The sequence below is a fragment of the Cataglyphis hispanica genome, chromosome 3 (genome assembly GCF_021464435.1).
Source record: "Cataglyphis hispanica isolate Lineage 1 chromosome 3, ULB_Chis1_1.0, whole genome shotgun sequence".
Classification (NCBI taxonomy): domain Eukaryota; kingdom Metazoa; phylum Arthropoda; class Insecta; order Hymenoptera; family Formicidae; genus Cataglyphis; species Cataglyphis hispanica.
Window position 1 is genome coordinate 7,206,688 of NC_065956.1, and position 11,425 is coordinate 7,218,112.

General features: G+C 27.7%; 2 protein-coding genes across 2 annotated transcripts; both read right to left on the reverse strand.

Moving 5' to 3' along the window:
- Positions 1-4,786: 4,786 nt before the first annotated feature.
- On the reverse strand, positions 4,787-5,736 carry LOC126848193 (28S ribosomal protein S14, mitochondrial). Its single transcript, XM_050588877.1, has 3 exons — positions 5,557-5,736; positions 5,331-5,468; positions 4,787-5,099 (listed from the first exon to the last, which is right to left on the reverse strand). The coding sequence occupies exons 1-3, from the start codon at positions 5,629-5,631 to the stop codon at positions 4,914-4,916; spliced, it is 399 nt and encodes a 132-aa protein (XP_050444834.1). The 5' UTR covers positions 5,632-5,736; the 3' UTR covers positions 4,787-4,913.
- A 1,934-nt stretch (positions 5,737-7,670) lies between these two features.
- On the reverse strand, positions 7,671-10,765 carry LOC126848160 (protein disulfide-isomerase A6 homolog). Its single transcript, XM_050588814.1, has 6 exons — positions 10,589-10,765; positions 10,128-10,321; positions 9,816-10,040; positions 9,460-9,666; positions 9,042-9,367; positions 7,671-8,692 (listed from the first exon to the last, which is right to left on the reverse strand). The coding sequence occupies exons 1-6, from the start codon at positions 10,635-10,637 to the stop codon at positions 8,374-8,376; spliced, it is 1,320 nt and encodes a 439-aa protein (XP_050444771.1). The 5' UTR covers positions 10,638-10,765; the 3' UTR covers positions 7,671-8,373.
- Positions 10,766-11,425: the final 660 nt, after the last annotated feature.

Consider the following 11,425-nt stretch of genomic DNA (forward strand, 5'->3'; position numbering starts at 1 on the left):
AATTAAATCGATTATTCCGTGGAGGTAAATATATTAGAAAAATATATTAAAAATCTCCTTTTATGCAAAATGTCTTTATTGAAAAAAAAATGTTAATTTTTTATTAAGTTTTTATGAGACTTTATTAACAATGATGTTTATTATGTTAAATGTTAATTTGCATTCTGCTCAGAATTGATTAAACTCTTAGAGCTCTTAGAGGATTGTTAATTATACATTTGCTATATATATATATATATATATATATATATATATATAATATGCATTATACTCATTACAAAATGCGAAAAAATTCAACTAATGTATGTAATTGTTTCTACGCATGCAATATGGTAATATGCAATGTGTATTTTAAATGATATTAATTTAAGTAATTGCTCAACATACACACATCACGCACACATTTCATTTCAGCTTTCTATATTTTTTTAAATGTTAAATAAAAATTAATACGAGTAATAAAACTCAATATGCATAGATAGTTCATTAATATAAAATTTGCACATATTTTCAAGAACTGTAGCATAACTATAAAAACTATAAAAATAAATAGTCTTAAAGACCTAAAAAATTTCAGAGTATTTTAATTTTCTTTTATATTTTGGCATGAAACACCTATATTGTATTTTTACACAAACAGTAAAAATAATACATACGTGACTTAATCAATTAATTATTGTCATGTTTTGTAAAACAGATGTAAAAGAGGTATCGCATTTCATCACAGGAAAGGATTGATCGTTTCTTTAGCCTGGGTATAAACTCAATATATTGATGCAGATAATCGATTCGCTCGTCAGGTGCACAACATCTCACTTCACGTTCATTTTCTCGAATAACTTTGATCAAACGCTATGAAATGGTTGGCCCGATACAATTTCCAAGTATGGTCTTATGTTGCCCATAAACTTCCATTATAAGACTAGCACTATAAGACGATATGAAATGGCACGTGCGTATCTATACTCGTAAAAACTGAAAAGTGTAAAGGAAAAGTATAATAGTGACTCACAGTGAATATCGGTATATCTTTGTTTATGTGCAGCTTTAAAAAATATTTCTAAAACAAAAAATTTATTTATATTATAATTAATATTTTTATAATATTATTTATTAATATTTTATTCATCAATATTTCTAGAAAAAAAGTTCATATAAAATTAAATATAGATATATATATATATATATATATATATATATATATATATATATATAATTATATACAAAATATATGTAAAATATAAATATAAATATACCATTTATATTTTCTCTGTTTTGTATATTTTCTTTTCAAATGTTAGAAAATTAATAAGAATAATTAAATAAATAATTAGAAGAATAATTGTAGCATCGTTTAAAAAGAAAATGAATTCGAAGAAGTGAAAAAATTATATAATATAATATAAATATGTATTATATATTAATTTATTTAATTATACATATGTATAATTTATAATTATATATTAAATTTATATACAGACATATTTTACATATAATTATTATATTCATATTTGAAAACACATACATGAACTTTTTTTCTCGTGTTGTCATTTTTTGGATTGGATAACATACAGATATTTGTAAGGAAGCATATTCATTCAAAACCTCGAAATATATTCGAGGTAAATATCGAGTATATTTTCTAGACTTTTTTTGCGCAACAACTTGATAAAAATTCTTATTTTTTTACAATTAATATAATATTATTAACTATAAATAAAAATTTTTAGTTTAAAAAGAAATTATTTTTAAAAGTTTTACGAATATTTATAGTTTTTTCAATTTTATGGTGTACATGAAAACTCGTTTATCATATCTAAAAAATACAAGATTTTTTTTATTAAACATATTAATAGTTATCTGCTATTTAAGCAATTTTCCAAAATTTTATCAAATAGAAAAATGGCGGTGTGTTGAAAAAAGTTTCCTTTTTTTTTAAAAAAGGTCCATCTTTTTTTGTTTATAGCAAAATAATAGAGAATTAAAAAAGGCTTTGTTAACAGATGCGGATCTTATTAGGAACTTGGATGAAAAATATGAATTCAATTTGTCAAACGTAGACCGAGTTTTCATGTACACTGTGCATAAAAATATAAATCTGCAGATACTCGCATAACTTGAAAAATAAAATTTTTTAAACTGAAAATTTTTATTTAAATGCTTCATAATATTGTATTAATATTATAAAAAAATCAAAAGTTTTTATAAAATCGTTGCGTTGTAAAAAATCTAAAAAATATACTTATTTTTCGAGAATTCAAACTGGTATTTCCCTTTAAATAAAAAAGTTTTTATTTTTCTTGAAAATACTTAATATGCAACAAAACTAATATGACATTATAATGCTTCCTTTTTCTATAATTTTATCAGATTAAAAAAATCAATGTGAAAGATATAAGAAATATATTATATATTTATACATTTTAACATATTTTGTTTTCATTTTTATGTCAGCCAGTGATATACATATGCAGATTATTATTGTATATGTATATGTTCTTTATCAGATATTATTCAAACACATTTTACATAACTCATATTTTTCATTATACATCAGCCGGCTTCAACAATTGATTGCAATCATTTATTGTTAATCTCAGTTCGACATCGACATAAATAATTATTGATTTCACACTGAAGTTTTTTCATTGCATGTTAAGTGTATTGATATGTGTTTGTAGGTTCTAGATTTATTAATACGTGCTAAAATATTTAGATGTTTCAATTAAAAATTAATTTAATATATAAAAGCTATCTATTTGTCATATAGCTATAAATAGCTATGATAAATATAATTTTACATTAAATATGTATACATAGTATTTTTTTAAATACTCTAAATCATCTTAAAACAAAAATAGATTTCTAAGTTATATATTTGCATTTAAGCCTATTATTGCATACTTTCTTAGGATCAAAAGAATAATATTAATAATATTAAATAATATTAAAAAGAATACATGGTATTATACGATTTATATTTTATATCAAAATGCATGCATAGCACGAAAAACTGTAAAATAAAAAAGCAAATATCTTTATATATATATACTAAAGTTATTTTAAACAAGCACTTTAATTATTTAAGTCTATAACACTCAGTACATGCAAAGTGTTTCACAATTTTCAATTTTTTCAATTCTGCTTCAGATTGACCAAAGAATTTTTGATAATCTCAATTAATTAGAAATATGCAGAAAAGTTTCTTCATAAGTATGTAAATGTCATTAAATATCATAATATCAATGATATTTAAGAATCTTGACTTTTTTTAATTAATTCTTAATTATTCCTGAATCTACATTAAAAATTCTGTGAAAATAATTTGCAAAGTTTGTACCCACATGAAATCCTGTTTTTGGAAGCTGACTTAACAGTGATTTTCATCCGCAAATACAGATAATGGCTAAGAAATAAATTAATTTCGCTGATGATCGTGGATAAACTCGCCGCACGAGTGTGTCGAACATGCACTGATGATGAGCAAAGATCGACTTGAATTAAGAGCGACCACGTATAGTGCGCAACGCATGTCCGATCAGATAGTCGACTATACCACTTACAACTCAAACGCGGAGCTTTATTGAGAATACAATGCGCGTTCAGTCGTATTGATTGTTTCATTTATTTTTTTTTTTTATCGAACGATTACCTATCTTGAGCTTCTTTGAATATTTGATCGGATCATGGTTTCGACACATTGCAGATTGATCACTATACGTAAAGATTTCAAATTCAAAGAAAACACATTTTAATATATTCAAATTTAAATTTTTCCTTATTTTTTGCAATCTTTTTTATCCTTTTTTTATTAATCTATTTTTACTCCCAAAGATTTTTCTTATTATTATATTTTTCAATCAAACAATCAAAAATAAACTCGAAAGATTTAGTTTGGTAAATCAAATAAATAAAATAATAATTAATTAATAAAATAGGAAATATTTATTCGTGCGCATTTATATATAATTTATTGGTTTATTAGTTTTACATATTTTGCTTACTTGATTAGAGATTTAATCGTTTATATATTTGTTATAGCATTGCTATATTATTTTAAAATAGATATATTAGGAATATGTGTAAAAGAAGAAAAAATTTATTTGTAAATTTAGATGTGATAGTTAAATCATTAATCTGGTAAGATTACGCCCATCTTTCATATCATTATATATTTCGCGATTTTTATATCAGATTTGTCTAAACAACATTTTACAATCTTTAGATCAGTACGGTTTGCGTTTTTCGATGAGACAAGATAAGTGGAAAGTGGAAGTTGCATGAAAGCGAGTTAGGTGTTAAAATTGATAAAATATTCAAAGACGTGACTTGTTATGGGAAATGTATTAATAAATGAGATATGAGTAATGAAGAAAAACAGCGAAACTTGTTTACATGCAGCGCGCGTATAAATCGATTCTTTTTTTTATGAAAAACATATGTGTGTGTGTGCGTGATGTAAAATCGAATTGAAATCAATATGCATACCATATTATTCTTGAAATAAAGCCTACAAACTCTGCAACCATGAATGATCAGTGATTAATTTTAATGTTGTCTAATATCGGCTTAATAACGGCCTGGCAATTAAATCCTAACTTTTTTCAAAATTTCTTTAATTGTACTATTAAATATATGTTATTCTTTAAAGCATAAAAAATATTTCTTGTAAATATTTCTCTGCACATGTGACATATAAAATACACATAAAATGTTATGTACAAAAGAAAAGTTCAGCATTTTTTTTTAAATATTAAATCAAGCAACAAATAAAGTAAGAAAAATGTAATAAGATAATTTTTATTTTCTAAAATTTTATTTACATCCCCATTTGTGTAGTATTGTGTAGTATTTACTACATTAATATTCAAACATAATGAAAATATAATATACAGTTGATACTGATGTACATTCTACCAAATGGCACGTTGTACTCCAGCCATTTTATTGTAGTCGACTAAATCACGGAAGACGAACCGTGATATTCTCCACCGAAGTACAACACCTCGACCTCGAGAAGTAACTACACATCTTGGCGTCAATTGTCTCAGAGCAGTCTGTCTGGGAATTGTTTCATCTATTTGTGTTCCAGCGAGTTTCTAAAAATATCATTATATTATTTTAATTATATCAGACAATATTGCATATAAATAGATTATACAGAGCAGTATGCATTGTTAATTAGTAGGACATTAATATGTTAAAATCATGCATCTCGATAACAAGTCATATATCAATACTTTATATATAAATTATGTATTTTACAGTTTCTAAACTTGCAAATGACTGAAACTATAAATATATTATCTATGAAAATGGAGAATACTTACTATTATCTCTTTTGGTAAGATATTATTTCGTTTCAAGGCAACCAATCGTAATCGCTCTTCAGCATATTCTTTTGCCCATCTTCTGCGCTTTCTGTCGCGCAATTGTCTGCAGCCAACAAAGTTTCGTACTTGTTGAAACTACAAAAAAATACATAGATAATAGTAATTAGATATTAAAATATAGTTTATTAACAAAATTGTATTAATGATAAAATGTTGCGCTTACACTATATCCTAATAAGTTTATATTTTTTGGTAGAACATTGCAGATAGCGGAAACGCATCCTTTCAATGCCGCCATGTTTATCAAATCAGCTGCTTGAGCTGCTTCTGCTTCTATTTTCTATTACACATATCGGTGAGTTCTATTTGAAGTTTGAAGTGCGCCTTGCCTATACTATTCTACAGAAAAAAATCGGGTCCAGAATTAGAAAGAGATAAGTATACTTTTGGATGACTTTTGATTGGATCTTTGTCTCCGTCTCTTTTTACTTTTACTACCTGAACTAAAAACATTTCTCATTAGATAAATTCCCTATGGTAATGGCAGGGATATTTAAAATTTTCCTTAACGTTATGTTCCGATTCTCCACTTGGATGCACCCGATTATAGTGTACGTGACGTAAACTATAGGGAATGCATCTGGGTGGGGAATCGGAACACAGCCGAAAGCGGGGAACACACACTTTTCCATAAGCGCATAACCATAAGTATAAGGAAATTGATTGGTTCATTTTCTTATGCATACATTTGTGAACCAATCAATTTCTTTATGTTTATGGTTATGCGCTTATGCAAAAGTGTGTGCTCCCCGCTTAAAAGAATGCTGTGGAATGCATGTATCTCTTTTGTTTGTTGCACGCTAAAAGAAAAGCCACGTTTTGTGGTTGCGATTTCTGAATAGTTGTTACTTATTTCTGTCTACAATAACGAAAAACGTCTCATTTATGCATTTATAATAAAGTCAATTGCAGATATATAAATCCAAATACTATGAAGACGACATATTTTGTTTTTATCGTGGTTGTTGGTAAGTGTATGTTAAAATTTTTAATAATCTCTTATAAATGAAATAAATATTTTCAAATTTTAAGTTCTTACATTAAAGATTGAAGTATTATATCTTTGTTTTTATTATTATTATATTAATTGCAATCGTTATTTTTCTTGTCTTAATATTATGTATATTTCTGTCATAATCATTTTTAATATTTAATAAAAAAATATTTGTATGTAGCAACCCTCTCCATAGCTGAAAGTGGAGTATCTTCACAAAACTCGAGGCAAAGTTATAAGGCAGAACGTAATTATCATGGGAGTGACTATGATAACGCACCAACCAAATATTACAAGAATCAGAATTTAGCAGAGACAGCAGCATCCACAAGCGCATCAGATTCACTTCCAGCTCGTAAACTAGGTGTTTCAGCTTGGGGAATAATTGCAATAATTTTAGGTATAATTATACTCAGTACTATAACATATTATATATTTATACTGTATCCATACATATGTAAGAGAGATCAGACTTATGATATTATAGAGCTAACAGAAGTTAATTCTGTGTGTACTGTTAGCGACAATACTAACAGTATGCCACTTTATCGTAGTTCAAACGATGCATTAAATGACATCAAATAATGTAAATCATTAAATCGATAAGAGAAAGACTGAGAAAACAATTTTATATGTTTATATTATAAGTACATAAGTGAGTATTCACATTCACTTAGAATATCAGTATTTTTATATGAGCTTAACAGTAATTAAATTAAGTTTTATACAAACTTAATGGCAGTTTTATGATCTCCAAGTAAAAAACTATATTAAACATTAAGATTATTGTTTTTGTACTACCTTTTATATATGTAATAATAGAATAAATTAATTTTTATAAATCATACAAGTGCATTTACAGCAATCAATGCAGAAATAGTGATTTATTGTAATTATTGGAAAAGATCAAACTAGATTATACAATTGAAAATGTATATCTTGAATACATTTATCAAAAATGATTTTTTTAAATACAAGTGTTATAATTTGTAGAAGTAATAAACAATATATATCAAATTTGTTAATGACGGAAGACTCAGTATAAAATATGTTCATTTAATTATTTTAATTAGATGATAATAAATATATATTACAAAATATTACTTCCACAAGTGTAAAAATATTAACAAGTGTTATAATGACAGACTGAACTTTATGATCTCCAAATTTGGTCCCATTACAGGGAAAATTAATTTTTAGTTCTACAAGCTGGAAATTTTTTTCTTAAGCTATCAATATATATTAAGCTTGTAAAAAAAAGATTTATAGAAACAGTGTACATGTAAATGTATGATGTATATTTATTACAAATAGGAAACTATATATGACTTTACATAAACTATGTGTATTTTAAATAACCTACTTTTTCATAAAAATAAGCAGGCTAACAAATGCATCATAACACATGACTTACGTTTTTTCGAATTCCTTTTTTTCTTTATCTAACACATGGAGAACAGTATGAGAATATGAGAATTATATGGATATGTTTATGCTGAGTCTAGACTAGTTTAAATTTGCTAAAGCAACTCAATATGTATAAAAATTTTTTGAAAATTAACTAAAATTGGCTTTCAGATGGAAGAGTTAATTAAACATGTGTTTTTATAAAAATGAATAATTGCACCTGAGAATTAGTTTTCCTTACACAGTGACAAATAACTATATCTATATATATATATATGTATATATACATATATATCTGTATATATATATATATATGTTATATTAAGTCTTCATACAAAAATCATCAAATAATGGAATTGCTCTTTATCATTGTACCATAAGTTTTATCACGAAATTATCATTGAAACGATATAGAATCTTACAAATACAGATGTTAAATCTGATACAAAATAAATTTTCCGAGCGAGTAAGGTTTATACTGCGATTCACGATTAATGTTTCTAATCAGCTTTATATAGAAACAATGTACTTCACATGTGGCAAATTCTTCTAAAAAGAAATTAACCGGATCTTAATAAATTATAGCTCGTCCTTCTCATCTAGAACAACATCGCTAAGATCAATCTCTTCCTCTTGCGGGGGTTCAGCATCTTTGCCATCCCAAGCTGTTGTTTCGAATATAACAGGCAATTGAGCACCTTTTAAAGGTGCGGTACCACCTCTGCCGTAACTCAAGTCTCGTAAAAATTCATTAATACCATCATATGAGAAACTACCCTTCAGTAAGGAGTATTTCATCTTTTTAATATTGACAGCCGCTAATGCAGGATAACCGAAACCTCCGATTTCTAAAGCATCTTCAATGTTTGGTTGAGCACCAGCTTCAGACCAAACCCATCTATATGAGAAAAGTAATTATAATTTTGTATTAATTATTTATTACACAAATTAGAGATGTATTGTATAATATAAAGTATAATGTTTCATTGTAATTTCTTCTAAAAAATTAAATATTTAGAAAAACAGATTTTATTCAAGGTTTATATTAAATATAGTTATTATATTAATTTCTATTTATCTCTAACATAATCTAATATTTTATTAATTAATCTCTTATATTTGTTTATAAAATAAAATTTACAATGTAAAAATAAAAAAATGTAGTTCTATAATTATGTTCACATACGAAAAAATAAATTCATTTTTGATTATTTTAAGATTAATGAATGTGAGTTTGCTATACATACCCCCACATCTTCTTCTTGTATTTCTCCCCGAGATTATTTAGAATCTTCAAGTAATCGTTTCTACAATCAGACTGACAGTCTAGGATATGGGGTAGAACAGAAACCACACAAATTGGTTTGTCTTCACAAGCATTTCTCAGGCTTTGCTCGGATGTAATTTGAATCACTTCTGGCGCTGGGATATTTTCCGCTAATTTTTCAAGCGCCCAGTTAACGATATCGCCGCTCGTGCGACCGCCGTCATATTCCTGTACCGAATCAGCATCTTTCTTACCTGGTGCAAAGTATTTGATGGTGGGATAACCCCTGATTTCATATTTACTAGCCTGTAACATTAATAAGTTAGAACATAATTGTATTAAATTTAAAAAAATTGATTATACTGTAAGAAAAAATATCAATAAAGCATGTATCTTACTTTTAATGTGTTTACAGTAGCATCCAAAGCTCCTAATTTTACTTTGCCTTTCAGCTCGGTAGCTGCTGTTGCCCATTCAGGTGCCAGGTTTTTACAGTGACCACACCAAGGAGCATAAAATTCAACTAACCACATATCCTCAGAATTCAAAACAGTTTTGTCAAAGTTTTCATCTGTCAATTCTATTACATCTTTGGAATCTTTACTCTGATTAAATAAATATTCAGATTAACACTACTTATTAATTTATATGTCATTACTAAAAACTATTTTTTATTTATTTATTTATATATTCCAGCATTTATTTAAATATTCTTTGTAAATATTTAAAACTCGCACAATTAATCTTAGTTTACCTTAGAATCACTTTCTGCCTTCTTGCCATTTAAGGCTCTTCGAGCTTTTTGACTGACGGTATTTAATGCAGCATCAACAATACCAGCTGCGGTTCTTGGACCATTGTAATCTTCCGGTTTGCTGTCAAGTCCGAAGATCTTAATTGTTGGAAAACCACGAACGCCATATTTACTTCCAAGAGACTTGTGTTCATCAGCATTTACTGCACCAACTTTGACTATACCCTGTTAAAGTAAAATAAATAAGTCAATGTACACACTTAAAAAAAAAAAAGAAAAAAAAAAACAATAATAGAGTATGACAGGAATCACCTTCAATGCGGTAGCTGCTTTGTCATATTCTGGTGTCAACTGTTGGCAGTGTCCACACCATGGCGCATAGAATTCAACCACCCAAATGTGATCGCTATTTAAGACTAAATTATCAAAATTATTTGGCCTAAGATCAATGACGGCTGAATTGGATGCGTACATGCAATTCGCCCCAGTAACTAGCAGCAGAAAACCTATAAGAAGAAACATAGATGTATTATTTCAGATGTATATGAAAATTTTCACGTAATCACTTTGAATTACGTATAAGAATTAAAAAAACGCGCAGGAATTATGAAGTACAATGAAACCGAATTTAACAAGAGACACTTGTTGCAGTATCACCCATACAAAAGATCGGGATGATAACTCGTCAAATTTACTGTAATATCACAAATCATCGCGAAGCGGCCGGCATCATCGAGCCGGCAATTAATAAGAGGAATGTGTTTATCGCTAACCTAAGAGCCCGAACATTTTACTGTAGACTTCACAAACGACTCGAGACATCGCTAACAGTCATTCACTTTTTCCGTTGTAGCAAAGTACACGAACTACACGTTACACGTATGCACTATATCACCACCATATAAAGTTCTCGGGATACACTGGCGGCATCCCACAATCCCACCGATACCGAACGTTTCGTGGACCATTCTGATTGGTTCGTCGGCCATTGACGGATGGCAATCGATAGTTGTCGTTTCGAGAATCGCAATATTGCTCTTCGATAAATTGAAGTTTGTCATAGACAGGTCGTTGAAAAGTACGCGTCGCGTCAATTCGTGCTCCGATATTTTTCGCAATTAATTATTAAAAATCGAATTCTGTGCGAAATTATCAAAATTATCGAAAGTGCTGCGTAAAGTGTTTGTCATAACATAAGCGTTGCGTAAATCACTTTCGTGATTTTATTCGCGATTTCGGTAAAAATAAAATTCGTCTTTTCTCGTTTTCGGATTCGAAATCTTCATGCGCCTCGCCAAAGTACGTTTAAAATTGATGAGGACATTATCTCACTAGGTAATATATTAATTTATAATTTTGTTATTAGCTGTTTATCATTCTGCAATTAATCATGTATCGATTATGTGCTTTTTGTTATATTTGTAATTCTTAGCGGAGATAAATAAGAGCATTTGCTCTATCGCTTTCGAATAAACAACGGCAAGAATAAGAGATAATACCATAATGCAGAAGTATAATTTGTGTGAATAACAGAAACTTGCAGAGTTTTAAAGGCTATTAGCTTATCTTCTGATAAAGTATATATTAGAGAACGCGTAATTATAGGAAAA